The sequence below is a fragment of the Lepidothrix coronata genome, unplaced genomic scaffold, assembly GCF_001604755.1.
Source record: "Lepidothrix coronata isolate B3197 unplaced genomic scaffold, Lepidothrix_coronata-1.0 Scaffold137, whole genome shotgun sequence".
Classification (NCBI taxonomy): domain Eukaryota; kingdom Metazoa; phylum Chordata; class Aves; order Passeriformes; family Pipridae; genus Lepidothrix; species Lepidothrix coronata.
The window spans coordinates 237,974-260,078 of record NW_016690317.1 but is presented as its reverse complement, the minus strand read 5'-3'; the positions used below and the strand labels follow the sequence as shown (position 1 = coordinate 260,078).

Sequence of the window (22,105 nt, the reverse complement as noted above, 5' to 3'; positions counted from 1 at the left end):
GGTGGATTCTCCATCCCTGGAGGTTTTTAAGCTGAGACTGGATGTGGCATCAGTGCCATGGGCTGGGAACCACGGCGGGGTTGGATCAAGGGCTGGACTGGATGATCTCAGAGGTCCCTTCCAACCCAGCTGATTCTGTGGTTCTGTGATTCTGTGGTTCTGTGATTCTGTGATTTTGTGATTCTATGATTCTATGATTCTATGATTCAGTGACACTGAGCCCAGCCCAGTGATGTTGAGCCCAGTCCCAGCTTTGTGGATGAATTGTGGGGGTTGTCCTTTTCCTTGTTTTAGTGGTGACGTTCCAGAGCAAACCTCTCACCCCGAAGATTCCCCTAACCCACCCTCTGCCTCCCACCCCTTTCTTTCCTTCCTAATTTCACCTCCTCCACCTTCCCCTTCTCCTCCCACTCCTCCCACCCCCCGTTGTGCCCTGTCCCCAGTTAACCTCTGGCAACAACAAGGTCTCACCAGAGAAACATTTATTTGTGAAAATCCACGTGGACAAACCCGACAAGAGACAGAGATTTTGGGACCTTTTTCTCCATGGAGATGCTACAATGGGAAGAAATTCCCCCCAAACCTCCTTCCAGCTGACTCCACAGAGCAAATTCCAACCTCCTGAGGGACCTTACAGCCCATCCCGTCCTCTCACAACCTTCCTGTATCACTTTATAGGATCAGGAGCCCTTTTGGGATGGAAATTTGAATTGCACAGGCCCGGGATCACTTTTGGGATGGAAAGTTTAAGCTACACAGGCTCAGGATCTGTTTTGGGATGGAAATTTTAAGTTGCACAGGATTAGGATTTCTTTCGGGATGAAAATCTGAAGTTGCACGGGAGCCCTTTTGGGATGGAAATTTTAGGTTGTACAGGATCAGGATCCCTTTTGGGATGGAAAATTTTAAGGGCAGAGACATCCCAGAGTGGTCCCTCCCCCTCAGCTGCTCTGGGGTCTCCCTGTCCCTCTCCTGGACCGTTTTATCCACGACTGTGACTTCTCTTCCAGCAGAGATGGGATTTTGGGTGGATAAAGCACAGCAAAAGGGTCTATTTGTGAGTTAAACTTTCCATTATTGGGACTGGATTAATTATTCAGCTGGAAACAGGTTTTTTGGGGCAGGATGGGAGATTTATGACATATCCTAGAATGAAGGAATCACTTTGGATCAATTCCTGAAGGCTGAAAGGTTGGGTTTATTTAAATAATTGTTATTATTTTAATAGCAAATAAAATCCAGGGGCTCCTGGGCTGGGCTTTGGGGTTGTGCAACCTCACAGGAGGGCTCTGGCCAGGACACAGCAAGATAAAAACACCCGAAATCCATGTCATCCCTGTGGAAAAGCTCTGTAAACAACGGATACTCCACTTCCACCTCCGCTGGCAGATGGGGAGGGGCAGCAAAATAAAAATAAGAATAAAGACGTGGGTGGGGCAGGTTTTTTCTGTATCCACCGGCAATCCTGTGACTGATTCCAAACAATGGGAATCTGTGCTTGGCTTCCAGTCCCAAAGCTGCCGGATTTCTCTGACAAAACACCCAAAGAGGCTGTTGGTTGGTTTTTGCTGGTGGGGGATAAAAGGTTACACCTGAAACGGGCTGGAAATGTTGTGTTTTGGAGTAGCTGAGCTGGGGACGGGGATTTGCTGCTCTGTGTTCCTGATAAGTGGGAAGAGCAACGCAGGATGCAAAGCTGAGCTTATAATCAATGACTTAGGTGGCTTTAGGCTGGAATTTGGGGTTTAGAGCTCCTCCCTGCAGTGCTTTTGGCTTGGAGTCTGTTGGAACTGGGCTCAGCAGCTCCCCTTGTGAGGATGGGAGTTATATTGGGCTCCAAGGAGGGGATGGCAGAGGGATCTGGGCAGCCCTGAGCCTCTCCGGTCTCTCCAGTCTCTCTGCATTTGGATGTGCCAGGAAAGAGCCAAAGAAACTCTCTGGCTTTGCAGCTGAATTTCAAACCAGAGATCTGCCAACTAACCAGGGACAGGGGCTCAATAAAACTGGGGAAGCCTCTGGACTGAGCTGATGGGTTCAAGAGGAGAGATGGAAACAGAGCAGGGACCGTACGTCTGGGAAGGGGCATCTGGTTTTAGGCTTTTCAGTCTTCAGAAGACTTTCCTGTGGTTTTTTTCATGCCCAGAACATCCCAAGGGTGGTGAAAACGTTGCCTGGTGACGTTCCAAGGGTTGGAGCCAGGCTGGGAGAGCTGGGGGGGTTCACCTGGAGAAGAGAAGGCTCCAGGGAGACCTGAGAGCCCCTTCCAGGGCCTAAAGGGGCTCCAGGAGAGCTGGAGAGGGACTGGGGACAAGGGATGGAGGGACAGGACACAGGGAATGGCTTCACAGTGCCAGAGGGCAGGGTGAGATGGGATAGTGGGAAGGAATCCTTCCCTATGAGGGTGGGGAGGGGCTGGGATGGAATTCCCAGAGAAGCTGTGGCTGCCCCTGGATCCCTGAAAGTGTCCAAGATCAGGCTGGAGCAACCTGGAATGGTGGAAGGTGTCTCTGCCCATGGCAGGGGGTGGAATGGGATGGGCTTTGAGGTCCCTTCCAACCCAAACCATTCTATGTTTGTCACATGAGTGGACATGGACCAAACATCCCATCTTGGGATGGCCAAGATCCTAAACATGAAAAGATCCTTGTCCCTGTTCCTGCCTCCCCCAGCAAATAACTTGGCACTTGGAGGGGAGAAAGGAAGACCAGGTTTGGGGGTTGTACCCATTTACACACAACAGTTTGGTTTTCTTACATTGATCACCAGCTCTTGGACGATCCCCTGACACATTCCCATCATCCTGGTCAGGCTCCACTGGGATCATCAACACTATTTACAACAGGTGGGAATTTCCCCCACTTTATTTCAAGAGATACAAGATGCCCAAGAAGCATTTCGGGCTGTAAACTGTCTGTTTGAATTGAATCTGCCCTCACTCCCTGGGGTTATCCCACGTCTCAAGCTGAGCCTTGCCTGTGAGAAGACACTTGTCACTGCTTTGCCCTTCTCATGATCATCTCAAAGATCATCCTTGGGGCACAAAACACAGAGGCCAAAAGGGCAGCGTGGTTATAAATATCTAAACATACACATAGAGAGAGATATTTATGGGTTTTTTCCATAAATTCTGACTTCTGGAGGCTCAAAACCCGACACAAACTCTCCTGTGAGGGGTTTGAGCCAATCTCCCCTTGCTTTATTCACCTTTCTGGAGCATGTGGAGATATTTGGTGTCATTAAACTGTGAGTTTGGGTTGGCAGCTGGAAATAAATCAGATTTTGGCTCTGGTTTGTAGCACCTTCTCAGGTATTGGCTCCTATGGACTGGGTGGGAAAGGTTTCCTTGTCCATCCCTGGAGTTAAACCCTTGGAATCTTCAATTGCCGCCCCTGGGACTGGTGGGGTTATGGAAAACCAACTCCCCAGGCAGGGTCCTGCCATTCCCCTTCTCCAGGATCCCGGAGTTTGGGAGGCAGAGACACGGGAATGTGTCCTAAAGCGACAAGAATTAAGAATTTAAGGAGGAAAAGTGTATTCCAGGGTGTGTCCAGAGCACGTTGTGGTTGGGAAGAGGGTGGAAGAGCTCTTCCTCTAAGGGCACTTGGCAGGATTTGGGGTAAAAATGATCGTTCTTGTCAATCCCCTTTTGTTGGTCCTGGATTTGCCCATTCATTGAATTTCTGCTGGAGTAATTCCTTAAATATGTGGGTGTTCATCTCCAAGAGCCGTCGGGGCTGGGATTTATCCAGGACTAGCTCTTCCAACAGCCAGTTTGGAGCCTGAGGAGTTGAAAAGCCCCAAAAGTCATTCCTTTTTTACTCCCGGAGATCTCTGGCTGCTCAGCAGGGTCTGATATCAGTTCAGCTGCTTGAAAATAACTTTTCCTTGCCCTATGTGTGTCTCCACTGTTCATCTCTCATTCCTTCACTGAATCCATTTAGGAGCCAAAAATGAGGGATTGGACCATCAACCAGACTGCCCCCAAACTTGTGGGTTTGTCCCCAACAAGCCACATTTGTCCACATCTCATTTTATTTGCTTTTTTCCCCCCTCTGAGAGTGTGTTCATCCATTTGATGACCCTTGAGCAGGGGTCCTTGAGCAGCCCCAGGGAAAATTATCCATCTGAGCAGGACTAAAATATTCCATGTATCCATGCACACATCATAAACTTCATGTTTTCTGCAACAGAAAAAAACAAATTCCCTGATTAAATGAAATCCAGAAGGTGGAGGTAAATCATTTCACCCTCCTCTAAATAAAAAGAGTCTGGAAAAATCTTCATCTCCCTTCAAACCTTATTTTCCTGATGGAATCCGTTTCCAGGGTGTGAAAAACATTTCAATGTGGTCTCTCCTTTTCCAGACCTCCACAGGATTCCAGGATCTGTCCAAGGAGCGTCACCTCGGGCTTTCTAGGAAGTCACAGTGATTGTTTTTGGCACATGTGGTTGATTGAGAGCAAGCAAAGCCTGGCTTAGGTCAGGAATCCTTTGGGAGAGCCTTGTTGGATGAGCTGTGGTTGGAGACAGAGCAGGAGACCATCCATGTGGGTGCTGGAGAAGAGCCAAGACCACATGGAAAATCCTGGATCTGACTGAAGCTCCAAATGGATGATGATTCCCAATGGATGTCCAGGCTCCTGATGTCGAAAACAACATTTTTCCTGGATTTTGGAACTAAATATCCCCCCGGATATCCAACTGGGGGTGACAGGCAGAACGAAATTAAAGGTGGGAAGGGGGAAAGCACAGGACAGGCTCATTTTCCAGAGGTGTGGGATGCACTGGGAGATCCTTGCTGAGAACATGGGAAGCTCCTGCCAAGTTGTAATCACAGTTTTGGAGGAAGAGCCAGCTCTGTCCCATTCCTGCACCCTCTCCACACAGGTCATGATGGAACACATGGAACTAATCCAAAGCTTTCCCTGCTGGGCTCACCCGGGGATGGCGAGCGAGTGGGAGATGACAGAACACCACAGAAAACACCAGCACATCACAAACCAGGGCCGTGGGTGGAGCCCTGGAGCGTCCCGGTGAGGGCAGGGGGGTGGTGGCACCTCAGGAGTGGCTGATGGAGCCGGGGAGCCCCTCAGGTGAGGGTGTTGGAGTAGAAGCTGAAGCTCTCGGAGACGGTTTTGGAGTCGCTGCGGGAGGAGCCGTTGGAGGTCACATCTATGGAGAGACGCTTGGCCTTGGAGGGCTCCTCCAGCTCCTCCTCCGCCATCCCCACGGCCAGGGACACGGTGGTCTCGATCCTGCTGGCCTTGTAGACGCTGCTCTGGGTCTGCAGGTACCGGGCTGACTTCAGCTCCAGCCCCTCGTACTCACCCGCGCTGACCAGGGGGCACCACCGGAACGCGTGTTTGAAGCCCACACGGAACCTGGGGGGAGAAATCAGGGGTGAGGGGCCTGGGGAGGGCAAAGGGGCCTCACTGGGAGTGGGGAGGTAGAGATGAGAACTGCTGAACACAACTAGAAATGCTGCTTTTTGCTAAAGGGGGGGAAATCCACTGATAAATCTCCATTTCAGAGAATCACGGGATATGCTGAGTTGGAAGGACACACAAGGATCATCAGCCCAACTCCTGGCCCTGCACAGGACCATTCCCAAGAGTCACATCCTGTCCCTGAGAGCGTTGCCTAAATGCTCCTTGAGCTCTGGTAGCCTTGGGGTCATGGCCAAACCCTGGGGAGCCTGTTCAGTGCCCAACCACCCTCTGGGGAAGAATTTTTCCTGAGATCAAACCTAAATCTACCCTGGAACAACTCCAGGCCGTTCCCTGGGTCCTGTCCCTGGTCCCCCCAGAGCAGAGCTCAGTGCCTGCCCCTCCCCTGCCCCTCACAAGGAAGTTTAGTCAGGACTGTTTTGATACCTCAAATCCCACAGGGCCTTTAGGAAAGACTTTAGGTGATGGTTGTACTATTCCAGCATCTGCTGGAAGCAGCTCCTAATGGAGGGTGGGGCAGAACCATCCCAAAAAGCTCTCCATCCATCCATCCATCCATCCATCCATCCATCCATCCATCCATCCATCCATCCCTCCCTCCCTCCCTCCCCTTATCCATCAGACCCCTCTGTATCTCCCACTCCTCCTGTCCCTGTCCCAACAAAGGTGTCCCTGGAAACCTGTCAGGGTTGACAACAGGTCTGTCAGAAGGAAGTAAGAAGATGGAAGACAGGAATTACAAAAACAGGTTTCCTGGACTTTCTGCAGGTCACCGTGACTCAGCTCTAACCAGGTCATCATGACTAAGCATGGTCACCATGACTTTGCTATTTGACAGCCAATCCTGAAGTATATGTATATAGAAGCACCAACTCTAGGTTAACATGTGTGTTGTGTGAAGAGTATAAATGTCTGTAACCTGTTGCAATAAAGGTCCTCCTGCTCCATCCTTCTATCCTGACCCTGCTTTGGAAGAAGATGACCCTGTGTCGCTTTGGCCGTCTCAACTTAACAGCAACAGAAACCCACCTGTCGTTGAGGCAGCAGTAGATGATGGGGTTGTACATGGTGGAGCTCATGGCCAGCCACATGATGGCCAGGTAGACCTGCTGGATGAACTTCTGGAAGTACCACTCGGGGTGGAAGTACTGCAGGGTGAAGTAGATGTGGTAGGGCAGCCAGCACAGCGCGAAGGTGCACACCACGATGATCATCATCTTCACCACCTGAGCCAGGGACAGAGGGCAGGGAAACAGGGCCAGCCATCAGTCATCCCACCTATCTCTTTTGGCCCTAGAGACGTTTCCAGCTAGGAAAATCCTGGTTAAACCACCCACTTCTGTGGAGGGCACACATTGGAGGACGCTGTGTTTCATTTTCAACAACTCTGCTCTGCACTGGGGTGGCCTCATCTCAATATTGGGGCAGTTTTGAGGCACCACAATATAAAAAAGATACATGAAGCCATTGGAGAGTGTCCAAAGGAGGCCATGAGGATGGAGAAGGGTCTGGAGGGGCCTTATGAGGAGCAACTGAGGGTACTTGGTGTGTTCAGCTGGAGGAGACTGAGGGGAGACCTCACTGCAGTTCCAACTGCCTGGGCAGGGGCAGAGGAGGGGCAGGGACTGAGCTCTGCTCTGGGGGGACCAGGGACAGCACCCAGGGAATGGCTGGAGCTGTGTCAGGGCAGGCTCAGGTTGGATCTCAGCCAAAGGTTCTTCCTCCAGAGGCTGTTTGGGCACTGACCAGGCTCCCCAGGGTTTGATCACGGCCCCAAGGCTGCCAGAGCTCCGGGAGGGTTTGGACAACGCTCTCAGGGACAGGGCGGGATTTTGGGGTGTCTGTGCAGGGCCAGGACTTGGATCCATGATCCTTGGGGGTCCCTTCACTCAGCATATTCCAAGTCCTGACCTGTTCCCACCCCTGATGAAGGATTTAGGGCTGGGATTAGCTGGGATTGGACATGAGTTATGGCTGGAGCTCCTCACCTTCCGCTTGGCCGAGACCTGCTCGTGGTAGCGGTCGGAGGAGTCCCCGGGGATCTCGCTGGCCCAGAGGGTGAGTCCCACCACGGTGTAGGCACAGCCTATGACCAGGAGGGGCAGGAAGTAGATCAGGATGGTCATGCAGAAGTGGTACCTACCAAAAAAAGTGGTCCTTGAGATGGTCCTTCACCTGCTCAGTCCTTGTCTTGCCCACTGAGATCAGAGGTGAAGTGTGGCACATGGGCAAAGAGGATTTGGCACAATTCCTGTAGATCTTGGGCTGGGAAGGACTCCCTCCTCTCACCTCAGACTGGAAAAGTCACCCTGCTTTACCCCAGGCTGGGAAGGGCTCCCTCCTCTGAGCTCAGGCTGGGAAGGACTCCCTGCTTTCACTCCAGGCTGGGAAGGGCTCCCTTCTTTGACTTCAGGCTGGGAAGGTCTTCCCACTTTATCCCAGGCTGGGAAGGACTCCCTGCTTTGCCCCAGGCTGTAAAGGGCTCCTTCCTTTCACCCCAGTCTGGGAAGGACTCCCTGCTTTCATCCCAGCATTGGGAAGGACTCCCTAATTTATCCCAGGCTGGGAAGGACTTCCTACTTTATTTTAGACTGGAAAGGACCCCTTGCTTTATCCCAGGCTGGAAAGGGCTTCCTACTTTCAACCCAGACTGGGAAGGTTCCCTACTTTCATCCCAGTCCTCTCCAAGCCTCTCCTGCCAGCCCCTGGCACCCTCCTGGAATGGGATGTGCTACTTCCCAAGGGAAGGATGCTGCAGCTGAGGGGAGTTTTTTACACCCCAAATTATCCCAGAGATGGATGTGGCCTCTTCTTCCGCCTTTCAGCTGGAAATCCTGCCAGCAAATGTGTGTTTTGGGCATTTGAAAGACGGGAATATCAAGCTGAAGAAATAAAGGCTTTTCCTGCAGGATAGAATGGAGCTCACCTAAATCCTGGTCCACCAGGGGTTAAGCCAGGCTCAGGTGGCACTGAGAATAACCCCAGTCCCCCAGAAAACCCAGACTCTTGTCAGGGAGGTTTATTAAAACTTTTCAGTGAATTCAGCAGCTGAGCCAGTTCTCCAGGCTGGGAGAACTCTCCAGGAAAGGGCAGGATCCTTGAGTGTGTTTATAACATGCATAAATAAATCCAAACCCCAACGAGAGACTCTAAATTAAACTCACCACAGGCTGGGGGCTGTTTTGTTGGGGGTTGGTGGAGCTGTGGCAGGTTCAGTGGGAATTCAGTGGGAATTCAGTGAGGATTTAGGTTAAATAAAGGGGGTTAAACAGGAATAAAATCATGCTGGTTTTCCCAAACAGAACGGGGGTGGACACTTTGACCTTGCAGGTTCCTTCCCACCCCCGGAGCTTGCAGAAACCTCTCTGTCCTGTGGGAAGTCAAGTTCTAGTGGGACAGAATGTTTCTGGTGCCAGCTTGAAAATCGTCCCAAATACTGCCAGGTCAGAGGGAATTTCATTCATAAGCTTTAGGGTCTTTACTTTGATTTTTGGGGCTGGAATGGAAGGTGCTGCATCTTTTGGAGGCCATTCAGGCCCTGGACCACCCTCAGCTCTTGTCCTCCCTATATTTGATTGAATAATATCCCCAAAGTTAAAATGAATGGATCAGGCTCCTGCCCGGTGCAATTCCCACAGGGAATGGGGCTGGCCACGCCATCTCCTCCTTGTTTAGTACCTGCAATCTCATTTGGCCTTCTCCTCCCCCAGCCCTAATCACATTTGGGATGGATTTTGTGGGGCTGTTTTCCATTTTGCTAATTAAAGAGGCGTCTCTGTGGCTCCACGAGGAGGGTTTTGTTGTGGTTCCCATGTAAGGCAGGATCTTAAAGCAGCTGCAAACAGCTCCAAGTTCTGCAGAAATTCCTCCTCAGAGGAGCTGGGAGACAACAAAAGCAAGACAGACCCTTTTTCCAGAGCTGCCTGGGCACGGCCAGGGATCCCAGAGAGCCCTTGGAGACTTTTTCCTGTGGAAAACCAGCCAGTTCTGTGGAACTACTTGTGTGTTATTCTGCCTGCAAGGACTGCAGGATCAGAGCACTCAGAGAAACCTGGGGCTTGTAATTTAAGGGATTTAAGGTCTTGTGTGGGATGGAGAAACCTGGAGGAGTTTTGGGATGCCAGAGGATGGAGCTGCCTCGCAAAGCCCAGATCTGTTGCCATATAAAGGATCTCCCTGTGGGCTCTGATCTTCCGGAGAAACAGCGACTGGGGGGGAATTTCCCTTCCCTTAACAAGCAGAAGTGGCAGCTGATAAGATTGGAATAGACTAGCCATCCATTTGGGAACAAAAGAGAGAGAGGGGATCGATGGCACAATCGAATCCGCTGCAATTGTCAGCTCCTGCTGCAGACACTCCTTGTGCCGAGGTTTCCCCTCCACCAACAAGGACATTTTCCCAGTGAAAAATCCCATCCCAGCCTCTGACACCCTCTGCATCCTGAGGATGGACTTTCCAGGCTCCACTCCCCAACAGAAACCCCCTGGAGTGAGGAGAAACCTCTCGTTTTCTCCCTCAGGAGCTGAAAAAATGATGTCATTTTTCATCACGGCGTCACAAGCAAAGCAGCTGCCACTGCTGCCTTCCCAAAATAACCTTTCCAAGGCCATGGAGCAGGAGAGGAGGGCTCACAGTGCTCCAAACACCTGTCCCTGCAGTTATTTTGGGGCAGGAAAATCCCTTCTCGAGCTCCGCTGGGCTTTGCATAGGAGGGTCCGTGAGGTTCGATGCTGCTGGAGCTGCAAGTTCCTTTCAATCCTCAAATTCTTGGGAGTTTGGCTGCTTACAAGCTTCTGCTGAGCAGCTGCTTTCCCAGCTTTCCTGGGAGCATGGGATGCTCTGGCTTGGAGGCATTTTTTCCTTGGATTAACCCTCTGGAAAAGCAACAGCCCCAGTGAACGACCCAGTGAAATGATCAGACCCTGAGCTGTCTCAGTTCCTGTTTTGTTTTGGGGGGCTCAGCCCCATCCTGGGGGGTGTTTCTTTGCAGTGATTGGACTATCAAGGAATAAAGGTTGGAAAAGCCCTCCGGAGCTCGGCTGGGCCAGGCCCATCTTTGTTTGTGCCACACCTGCCTCACAATGCAAATAAATAAGGATATAAATTACACCAACCAGCAATTTGTGACCTGCCCCTCACTGCTGATGGACAAACTCATCCCATTTGTGTCACAGAGAGGCTTTGCCAGGCTCAGCTTGGCTTTCAACACTTCCCCATGTGGCTGTGAGTCCCTGCTTGGGCTCCAGGAGAATTTCCCAGCCCTAATTCCTCTCTCCACAGGGCTGGAGATCACAAATGCCTTTTTTCTCCCCTCCCTCCCCTTTTTGTCTCCCCTGCTCTCTCTTTTTTTCCTCCACACATGGCATTTAACTCCCCCTGGGCTTCAAAGACCGAAGCAGGGCTGCTGGACCCTTTGGAAAGGCAAGGATTAATTAGGCAGCACTTTAATGGGAAGAAAAGACTCCTGCAGAGCCCTCCTGGCCCAGCCTTTGCCTTCCAGCCTGGCTGAGGCCACAGAGCCCCTTTCTGTAGCTTGGTTTAAGTTGCTGAGTGAAGTACGGGGTGTTTGGACTCGAGAAATCCCAAACCAGGGTTATTTCTGTTATTGCCTGGCCAAGAGACCCCTGGTAAAATCATCTTTCCCTCTGGCAGGAATAACTCTCACCCCAGGAAGCCTTTAGAGCTGTAAAAACCAGAGCTGTGCCTGTGTTTATGAACCAGCCCCTGGGGCAACACAGACCCCGCTCCCAGAGCCAAAATATTGAGTCCTTGCAGTTGTACACAAGTTTCCTGGAAGAGTGGATGGACATCCAGGAAGAGCAGGGATCGTGGGACAGTGTTTGGACCAGGAAAAAAGAGCACTAAACTCAGCTTAACTGAGCACTAAACTCATCTTAATTAACTTTAATGTGCCCCCCTTCCCTTCCCTTCCCAAACCTTCCCTTCCCAAACCTTCCCAAACCTTCCCTTCCCTTCCCAAACCTTCCCTTCCCTTCCCAAACCTTCCCTTCCCAAACCTTCCCTTCCCAAACCTTCCCTTCCCAAACCTTCCCAAACCTTCCCTTCCCTTCCCAATTCCTCCCTTCCCTCCCTTCCCTCCTTTTTTCCTCCTTCATTTCCCCCCCTCAGGACCAGCCCCACTCACGTTTTTCCGTACACGTGTGGCCCGGGCTCAGGCCACTCCACCAGACACACCAGTCGTCCTGGGAGCTCTGCCATCATGGAATAATATCCCTGTGGGAAGGCCAGCAGGAATGCCAGGAGCCAGATGACCCCGATGACCACCTTGGTGGCCGAGGCTGAGAGCCGAGGGCGCAGGGGGTGGATGATGGCCATGTACCTGCACGGGGGGAAAAGGGGCAATCAGGGCTGGAAACGGGGAAATCAAGGCTGGAAAAACCCGATATCGCTGATTTTGGGGCTGCTTTGGGCCATTCTTGTGTGGGGGCTGTACTTTGACAGCCCCTAAATACACCCTGGAAGCCCCTCACACAACACAATAATCCCATTATGGAGGATTCCTGGTTTTACCCTGGAGATTTAATTCCTGACTGAGGCAATAGTTGACTTTTAGCTGAGAAACAGCTTCACTGACACAATAAAGGCCAATTTATCCAGAACCCACCGTCTGGCAGCGACAGCTTTGGTCGTTCTCCCCCAACACAAAATCCTGGCTCTGTGGTAGATCCCAGTGCAGGGGGGGAAACAGGGAAATCAAGGCTGGAAACAGGGAAATCAAGGCTGGAAACAGGGAAATCAAGGCTGGAAAAGGGGAAATCAAAGCTGGAAAACCCCAATATTGTTGCTTTTGGGGCTGGTTGAGGTTGTCCTTGTGTGTGGGTCCTACTTTGACAGCCCCTAAATTCATCCTGGGAGCCCCTCATGCCATGAAACCCAACCAGCATCGGATAATCTCACTGTGGAGGATTCCCAGTGTTTTACCTCGAGGATTTGAATCCTGATTGGAACAATAATTGACTTTTAGCTGAAAAACAGCTTCAGTGACACAACCAATCTGTCAAGAACCCACCGTCTGGCAGCAACAGCTTTGGTCGTTCTCCCCACCCACAAAATCCTGTGGATCCCAGTGCCAAGAATTCCAGGAGGAAAGCCAAAAATGAGAGCTCTGGAGCAGCGTGGGATGAGGGATCTGAGATGCCAGCAGGCTCAGAGGCTCTTCCCTCGGACCATCAGTCACCCAGGGTGAGCAAAGCTCCCGTGGTGATGTGGCAGATTGAATTTATCCCTCTGCAAATCCGGTTTTTCGGGAGCCAGGAGCGCTGGGAAGATGAAGTGAGAACGCGGCGGATTTTTTATTCCCTCCCTGCTCCACGTCAAGCTTTGGGAAGAGGAGGAACGTTGCATCACTCCACATGTGTCACTGCAGGCTCTGCTCCTCCTTCATCCCTTCTCCTGCCTCAGAATGAAGGGATTTGCCTTTTAATTTTTCCGTAAATTCTCCCTGTGTTGCATTTTTTGGGTGGCAAAGACTTAGGGATTAATATATGAATTATATAAATAGGAGGTGGTGCCCTCAGCTCTTTCTCTGTCCCAAAACCCTAATCCAGGTGGAAATCCAGCTGACTCACATGGTAATTATTCCTCAAAAACCTGTTTGGTGCTGGAAGCTGGATGGAAAAAGCCAAAGGTCTCCCGGGTTCTGCCCCCACATTTCTTGTTTCCCCTTGTTGGACTGGGATCAAATTCCCAGGGGGATTCATCTCCTTCCTCTTCCTCATCCTTCCAGTGGCTGGTGTTGGCTGAGCCCCCCTAGTTAGTGGGTTTTGGGGGGGTTTGGGTGGGTTTTCTCATGGGGTTCAGAGCAGGGAACCCAAGAAGGTGCCAAAAAACCCGAGTTTGCTGCTCAGGCTCAACCCAATGGTTCAACTCAAGTAAGAGAACAATGGAAAGCGAGGATTTTCCACAAAAATTGTGTGTTTTCCGTTGAAATCCTTGCTTGGAGAAACGCCTCAGGCTGAGACCTCCAGAAGGCAAAGCCAGGGCTTGAGTGCAACCAGCCAGGAAAGCTCCAACACCTCCAACCTTGGGCCTGCCAGTGGTTTTTTAGCACTTTTCTAACAAATTTAAATCACTTTGCAGCTGGAGGAGCCCTTGTGGTTGATAACACCCCCAAAAAATTGCTGTGAGGGTGAAATAAACCCAAAAGCACCACCTGGAGACCTTCCTAACCAACTACAGCTCTGTCTCACGGTGGAAGGAGATGGAAAAACTCCTCCAACCTTGCTGGCATTGCAAGGACAGGGTCAGGGAGGCAGGAGGGAGCAAATTAGGGGTGTTTGGGGGAAAATCGGCCCTAAATCCTATTTTTCAGCAGCAATTCTCAATCCATCAGTGCTGAGCTTGGAAATATTCCCTTTGAGATGCTCTGGGTTTAAATCCATCAGGATTAAAACCAGGAATAACAACAGTTCTCCCAGACAGGGAATTAAAAAGGGTGATGGAAAGGCTGCTTGGAAAAGCTGGAATTACAGCCAGTAAAAATCCTGGAGATCGATGGAAATGGACAAACATCCTGAAAATAATTAGGATATCATTTCATATTACAATATTGGATAATTATGTAATAATTGTATCACCAAAGAAAATTGTCCCAACGTTTCAATAACCACATTTTCCCTTTTTTTTGCTTTTTCTTTTCCCCCTCTCCTTGAAAAGAACTTCTGATGTAAAATCAAACCGTGGAAAGGGAGGGAATGTGGTTTTGTGGCCACCACAGCTCAGATGAGTTGCCATCCTGCTTATTTGGGGGTGGAAAAGCATCAATTAAGGGAGAAAACCACCTTTTATTTGCTTCTCTCAGCTCTGGGTCCATCAAATAACTCCCATTTCCTTGCAGACCAGTTGGACTGTCCGTGTTTTTCTATGCGTTTAATCAGATGTCTTGGAATTTTGGGGTCTTGAGGGGGTTTTTTTGAGGAGTTTTCAGAGAGGTTTTGGCCAATCTTTTGTTGCCTCCAGGACACAGGTCCCAAAAAGCCACTTTGCTTTCCTGCAGTTCCACTCAGTTTTGAGCCAAAGCCTCTCCAAAGCATTTCTGGGGCAGGTTTTTGGGATAACCCAAAATAAATCCTTCCTCCCACTCAATCCTCTGCTTGGGTACCTCCAGCTCATCTCCCTCCACGTGACTTCATCTCCCAGGTGAGGCTGAAGAAGCTGCTGCAGTCAAAGCTCCAACAATCAACTCCTTGGCAGGGAAGAAATCACGTCAATCATGATTTGCCTTCCAGCAGAAAAACTCCTTCCCAATCTATTTATTCTCTATTAATACCAACAGGATGGCATTTCAATGGAAATCAGGATGAAGCTGCAGAGCCCTGCTGTGTCTGCAAGGGTCTGGTGGGTGTTGGCCCCCAGGCAGGGGTTTGAGGGGCACAAAAAGCATGGATTTCACAGAATTTCATGGAATATTCTGAGCTGGGAGGGACCCACGAGGAGCATCAAGTCCAGCTCCTAAATGAGTGGATCAAACCCACAACCTTGGTGTTCCCAGCACCAGCTCTGACCAGCTGGCTCATCTCAGGGTCATTTTGGAGCTCAGGTACTGGGAAGTCACTGCCTTCCTTGGTTGGGCCATGCTGGTGAAAATGGGGGTCCCAAAAATGAGGATAATGAGTTTTTTACCTCATATTCCTCCTCACAAAGTGCCTCAGTGTCCCTTGCTCTGCCCCTCTCCCCACGGTGCTCAGTCCCATTAGAGAGATTTCAGAGAATCACGGAATCATGGAGTGGGAAGGGACTCACAGGGACCATGGAGTCCAACTCATCCTGCACAGGACACCCCAAAAACCCCACCCTGATGTCCCTGAATTATCCAAATTTTGTCCAAATTGAATTGTCCAAATTGAGGCCACGACCAAACCCCCCTGTTCCAGTGCCCCACCACCCTCTAAGCTTTTTCCTTTGCCATCCAAGAGGAGGGTTTTCCCATCCACAAATAAATCAAGTGTTGCTGGGGACGGCTGTTCACGGGCCGTGAGGAAGAGGAGCAGGTGACCATCCTGCCCTCGCTGCTGGGACAGGTGACAAAGCAGCTGGAGCCTTCACATCCCAAGTTATCCCAGGGAACTGGGTCTTTGTTGAGGATTTAGGGCAGATTTCGTATGTTAGGGAAGGTTTTGTTCCCAGTGCAGGAAGTTCACAGCGTAACACCAGGAATGGGGTTGTTTGTTGCAGAAGAGTTTGGGTTGGGAGGATTTTACAGAATGATAGAGTGGTTTGGGCTGGAAGGGACTTCAAAGATCGTCCAGTTCCAACAGATGAACCAGTTCCAAGAGATCAACCAGTTTCACCAGATCAACCAGTTCCAACAGATTAACCAGTTCTAATGGATTAACCAGTTCCAACGGATTAACCAGTCTCAAGAGATCAACCAGTTTCACCAGATTAAGCAGTTCCAAGAGATTACCCAGTTCCAACAGATCATCCAGTTCCAACTGAATTTAATTTTGTTCCTCAAAACCAAACCATGTGCTCTTGCTCTCAGGTGGCAGCACCCCATTCAGGTGCCAACCAGCATTCCCAGTTCCCCCCAGGAGAGCCCTGATGCCCCAATTTCCACCCATCTGCCTTTTCTTGCACCTTCTCAATGTTCTAACCCCTCCACGGTTCGTGGTCTTGGCACTAAACCCCGCAACTAAACCACCCCACAAGAGCCAGAGGCTCTTCCCTGATGTTGGTGATGCCATTTGCTGGTGGTTCAACATTTCCTTTTGTTTTGGGGGGGTTGCCATGGCGACACAGGAGCAAGTTGGGGCTGATGTTGTACCAGAGTCGCTCCGAGCGCCTCAGTGATTAAACAGATCTTGCACTGGAGGCCGTGTATCCATCTATTAATGTCAGCTGGAAATCTGGGGCCTGCCTGGAGAACTCACAGTACCCAATTGTTTTCACCCTGATGGAGATGAGATTAATATAATAGTACAAATTTATGGAGCTTCTTCATCCCAGAGCTTCCTTATCTGCTTCATTAATAAGGACACGGCAGACAAGGGGTGAGTAACCAAGAGGCCGCAGGGTTTGGGCTGGGCTTTGTTGAGACGTGATTTCCCAGCCTGAGCAAAGAGGGTTTAGGGCAGGGTCAGTCCTGGGGGTGTCTGTGACCAAGGCAGAGTGGATGCCCCACACTGGAGTGGGTCAATCCCTCCAGCCCAGCTCTGGGCCACAGAATCATGGAATATCCTGAGCTGGGAGGGACCCACAAGGACCATCAGTCCAACCCTCAGCCCTGCACAGGCCCAGCCCCAAGAGTCACCCCCTGTGCCCCAGAGGATCATCCAAACCCTCCTGGAGCTCTGGCAGCCTTGGGGCTGTGCCCACTGCCCTGGGGAGCCTGGGCAGTGCCCAACCAGCCTCTGGGGGAAGAACCTTTCCCTGAGATCCAACCTGAGCCTGCCCTGACACAGCTCCAGCCCTTCCCTGGGTGCTGTCCCTGGTCCCCCCAGAGCAGAGCTCAGTCCCTGCCCCTCCTCTGCCCCTGCCCAGGCAGTTGGAACTGCACTGAGGTCTCCCCTCAGTCTTCTCTTCTCCAGCTGAACACACCAAGTACCCTCAGTTGCTCCTCATAAGGCCCCTCCAGACCCTTCCCCATCCTCGTGGCCTCCTTTGGACACTCTCCAATGGCTTCACGTATTTTGTGTCCCCCCCAAACTGCCCCAATGTTGAGGTGAGGCCGCCCCAGCTCAGAGCAGAGCAGGACAATCTCCTTCCTCTGCCAGCTGAGCACACTGTTCCTGATGCTCCCCAGGAAAACCCACCTCACGTGGGCACAAACCCTCTTTGTGCCACGATGCCAAAATCTCTTCCCTAAGCAGGTCTGTGTGACAAAGCTTGGCCTTGTCATGCTGCCCCCAAACCCCCCAAGGGGCTCAAGACTGAAGGTGCCTCGAGCAGCCGCTTCCTCCTATTTATTGCTCTGGGACTGGGCAGGGACTGCCCAAACCAGGGCACAAACAGGGCTCTCCCACCCCAACATTGCCCAAAGCTCCACCAAGCTGCAGGTTTCTCACCGGCTTTTACCAAGATGGTAAAAACAGCCCTTTGAGAGCCCTGTGGTTGTTTCCCTCAAGCACAACCCAAAAGGATGGGTGGCTTGGGTTGGTGCCTTGGGTCTGGGAGCAGAGGGGGGGAACAAGGGTGGCTTCTGGTACCCCTGACACCTGAAGCACTCAGTGCAGGGGTGGTTCCCAGTGGGCCATGGAGAAATTTAGATTAAATTGATTAAAAAATGCATCAAATAAATCAAAAACCTCACCAGAGGCCCTACAGTGCCTTGAGCCAGTGCCCTGCTCACAGACACCCATCCCTGGAAGTGTCCAAGGCCAGGTTGGACAGGGCTTGGAGCAACCTGTGCTAGTGGAAGGTGTCCCTGCCCATGGCAGGGAGTGGTGCTGGCTGGGCTTTAAGGTCCCTTCCAACCCAAACCATTCCATGATGTGGTTCTATGGCTAAACCCAAATTTTCCTGCATCTCTGAGCCAAAAGTGTTGCTAATTCCCCTCAGTTCCACACTGTCACCATGGGAATTTCAATCCCACTCTTCATAGGAAAGGAGGGGGGAAATGGAATTTATTTTTGGCTGAATTCCTGTCTGGTGGATACTGGGGGGGGAAATAATTCCAGTTAATCCCCATTGGATCAGGGACACAAACTAGCCCTGAGGGGTGACTCCTTCTAAGACATTCCCTTCTCCATTTCCATCCTTCTGCTTCCCAAGTCCAGCTGGGAAATCACTGCTCCGAGCCCGGTCCATTTTGGGAATCCAGCAGCTTCCTGGGGTTTTTGTGGCATTCATGATGCTTGATATTTTTGGGGAATACAAAAAGCAGCTTATTTTTCTGGCCCCAAATCCACCCTCCTTTCACTTCCCCCTTGCTCCCAAATTACCCCCCAGCAGAGCAGGATTCCACAGATCAAAGCCCTGCTCTGCAAACCCCAGAAGTCCTTTAAGTCAAGTTTAAAAACCCCATCCTGGTGCTAAATTAGGGTGTAAATGACTAATTAACTGCTGTAATTTGTGCTCCCCGGAGGGTTTTTCTGCAGCAATCACCTCACAGGGACTGGGGTGGCTGAGCTGGAAAATTCCTGATATTCAGCTGGTTTGTCCAGCCTGAGATTTCAACTTCCAAGCAATAAATCATTTTCCAAGCTGCTTTTTTCTGCCGGGCTTGGGGAGATATTAACAGGTCTTGGCTGCAGACTGGGAATTTTGGGAGCTGCAGTGATGAAGCTTTGCAGATTTGATGTTCCCTCTGCACTTCCTGCCAGCAAATTGAGGGATTTTAGGACACCTAATACAACTTAATAACCCATTTGGAAATTAAAAAGGGAACATATCTTTTTTTTTAAAATATAGTATATGTATAATAAATAAATGAGATCCCAGTTGGATTTTCCAACCCTCCTGGTCTGGCAACACTGGTGCTGGTGGAGCTCTTTTAATGAGCAAGTTATTTTAGGAGCTGCAGGAGGTTATTCCCACTATAGATCATTTTTACAGCTGCTTTCAAGCAGAGGATGCTTTGCAGAAAAAGGGGAATTGCTTTGTGTTAAATATCCCAAATTCTGCCCAGCTTGTGATTAATCCCAGGGCTCTTCCTTACCATTGGGCTTTGCTCACTCTGGGTGGTTCTGGCTTTGCTCACTTTGAGTTTTGAGATAAGAAATTATATTTTTCCTTCATTCTACACCCTGGGCTGCATTCCTGGTCCTCCATCCTCATGGAAACTCCCTCCCCCAGTTTGTAGGTGGGTGGTGATGCCCAGAAATGAATCCAGGTGCAAAGGAGGAAAGGCCAGAGTTGGGTTTTTATTCTGTGTGTGGCTGAAAATCAGCTTGGACTCACTGTAGGCACTGCTGAGCTTCTTTTTCCTGAAATATGAGGAGAAAAATGGATTTTCTGCTTGTTTTCCAAGTGAACTAATTCCCAGGGAGAGCTGGAGGCTGGACAGGGATATTTGATGTGCTCAAAAGCAAAGGATGTGGCAACTTTTAAAGTGCCAAAGGGAGCTGTTTGTCCCCCACTTTTCAGGATGCTGAGAAGCTGCATCAGGGCTTTTCCTGAGCACATATTCTGCCAGCCTTGACTCCTCAATTTCCTGCAATTGTTGGAGTGTTCAGAGTAACTCCTTGTTTTTGTTTTCCAGGCTGGTTGTGCCCAGGCTGAAACAAGTCCTGGGGAAGGAAGGGATGCTTGAGTTTCAAGGAAAGCCTTTTTTTCTTGCACAAACCCACGGTGGGTCCTGCAAAAAAATCCACTGGGAGAATGTGTTACCCAGAGAAGCTGTGGCTGCTCCAGCCCTGCAAGTGTCCAAGGCCAGGTTGGACAACCTGGGCTAGTGGAAGGTGTCCCTGCCCATGGCAGGGGGTGGCACTGGATGATCTCCAAGGTCCCTTCCCACCCAAACCATCCCATGTTCTTGCCCATCTCTGGCAGCTCCAGCTCCATCCCACCAGCAGCACTGGGGGTCTCAGACCCTCCTCAGCCCCAGCCCAGAGGCAGCTGAAAGACTTGGGTTTAACCTGTCACTGGAATGGATTTAAATGCCAGGGAGTGGGGTGAGATGGGATTTTGGGAAGGCCCTGGCACAGGTTGCCCAGAGAAGACCTGAGAGCCCCTTCCAGAGCCTACAGGGGCTCCAGGAGAGCTGGAGAGGGACTTAGGACAAGGGATGGAGGGACAGGACAAGGGGGAATGGCTTCCCACTGCCATTCCCAAAGGACAGGGGTAGAGGGATATTGGGAAGGAATCCTTCCTTGTGAGGGTGTTGAGGAGCTGGGATGGAATTCCCAGAGAAGCTGTGGCTGCCCCTGGATCCCTGGAAGCATCCAAGGCCAGGTGGGAGGACCCTGGTCTAGTGGAAGCTGTAGAAAGGAGGTAGAAAGGGATCTCTAAGTCCCTTCTAACCCAAACCATTCCAGGATTCTGGAATTCTATGAATTAAACCACTTCCCCATTTGCTCTCAACAAATCCATCGTGGCCATGCTGAGTTTTTCTGAGGCAGTTTCATGTCCTCTGGCAAAGACATTCTGGAAATCACTTGCAGGGAGCAGAAAGGGGGATGATTTAGGGGAGCAATCTGCAGACCGATGCTCCTCTGAGCCCTCACACTTCATATCCCATCACTCTGCTGGAAACACTTGGGGAAATGAGGCACATTCCATTCTGCTTCCCTAATTTCTGATGAAAATCAGGACCCCAGTTTGATTTCAGACACATCCTGGCTGTGAACATTTCCCTGAGCCTACCTGGCTCCTCATTCAGGTTCTTCCTTGGCTTGTTCCCAGCTTTTTGCTGCTTGCCAGGAGGAATTTTGCCCTTTTATGTGCCTGAAACAAGTTCCTGCTTTTCATACGTTTAAGTAGCTGTTGTCAGGTCTCAGGCACAGGAAAACACGGAGTTTTCCAGGGCTTGGAGATATTGGTTTGTGCTGCTTGCCTGGATGGGCTTTGCTGCCTTTTTCCTCCCAAATTCCCACCTTGCTGAAAATTTGAGACCAAGAAATGCAGCAGGTTGCTCTGGGCACACTGAGGATGCAGCTCCTTTTGGGTCCTTCTTGATGGGAATCTGGGTTTTCAATGCCAGGCACGGGAAAACCAACCCTCTGCTCAGGGTTTGCAATGCAAGAAAAAAGCTGGGAATGCCATTTCCCCGAAAAAAATCAGCCCCAGGCTCCCAGACCTGCCTTTTCTCCCTGTTTTACACACTCTCCTCCAGCTTCCCCCTGGCAGATTTGCTTTTCTGGTTGTTCCAGGGTGTGGATCAAAGGCTAAAAATTAAGCTATTAAAATAAAAAATAATTTCTCTAATTCACCCAAACCTGAAAGGGGCTTTTCCAGCTGATCCCAAACATTCTCAGATGCTCCTGAAACAGAGTCAACACTGGGTAGGAACAATTCCTGCTGGTGTTATGGCTTTTTTATTGATTATTCTCTAATTCTCCTCCCATCTCCTACAGAAGAGCTCAGCTACATCCAATTCATTTTCTGGAGAGGGTTTTGTAACCACTCCAGAGCCAAACAAAGCCTGTTTTTAAGGACGGGAGAGCATCATCCACGTCCAGCTCTGCTTCCCGAGCTGGCAGCCCCTGAGCTGTGGCAGCACCATCACCCCTGGAAGGGAATATCAGGAATATCGGAGCCAGTTCAGCTCCGAGGCATCGGCTCCAAACGTGCTGGCAGGAGACAAGCCCCCCTCACCCTCCTCGCCTGGATCCACAGCCAAAAAAATGTCTTTTATTCCTCGGGAAGAGGGACCAAAGGAGGCATAGCAGAGTCAGGAATGTGCAGCATGGGAAAAATCTGTTGCACTTGTAAGGCTGAAAATTCAGTTCCAAGGGGAATCGAGAAGCTGTTTGAGAGCCGGGATTTATCAGCAGTGCTGGTGTGAAGTGCCATTAAATAGAGATTTCTTTGAATTGGAGGTGCCCGGGGCAGGGCTGGTCTGTGCCCCTCCAGGGCGGTGACAAAGGAGTGTCCCCGGGGCCACCAGCACCAGCTGAACTTTAGATCGTGGCACAGCACGAGCTCTGCCAGCAGATCCCAACCACAGCTCCAGCTCTGCCGGCAGATCCCAACCACAGCTCCAGCTCTGCCGGCAGATCCCAACCACAGCTCCAGCTCTGCCGGCAGATCCCAACCAC

General features: G+C 50.7%; 1 protein-coding gene across 1 annotated transcript in view; it reads right to left on the bottom strand.

Moving 5' to 3' along the window:
- Positions 1 to 2,505: 2,505 nt before the first annotated feature.
- The window catches only part of TACR1 (tachykinin receptor 1), a 22,037-nt gene continuing 2,437 nt past the window's right edge, over positions 2,506 to 22,105 (bottom strand). The window contains exons 2-5 of the mRNA XM_017827296.1: positions 11,593 to 11,787; positions 7,436 to 7,586; positions 6,477 to 6,673; positions 2,506 to 5,381 (exon numbers count right to left, since the gene is read on the bottom strand). Coding sequence (XP_017682785.1) covers positions 5,090 to 5,381; positions 6,477 to 6,673; positions 7,436 to 7,586; positions 11,593 to 11,787 — 835 coding nt within the window. The 3' untranslated portion in view covers positions 2,506 to 5,089. The remainder of the gene's footprint in view (positions 5,382 to 6,476; positions 6,674 to 7,435; positions 7,587 to 11,592; positions 11,788 to 22,105) is intronic.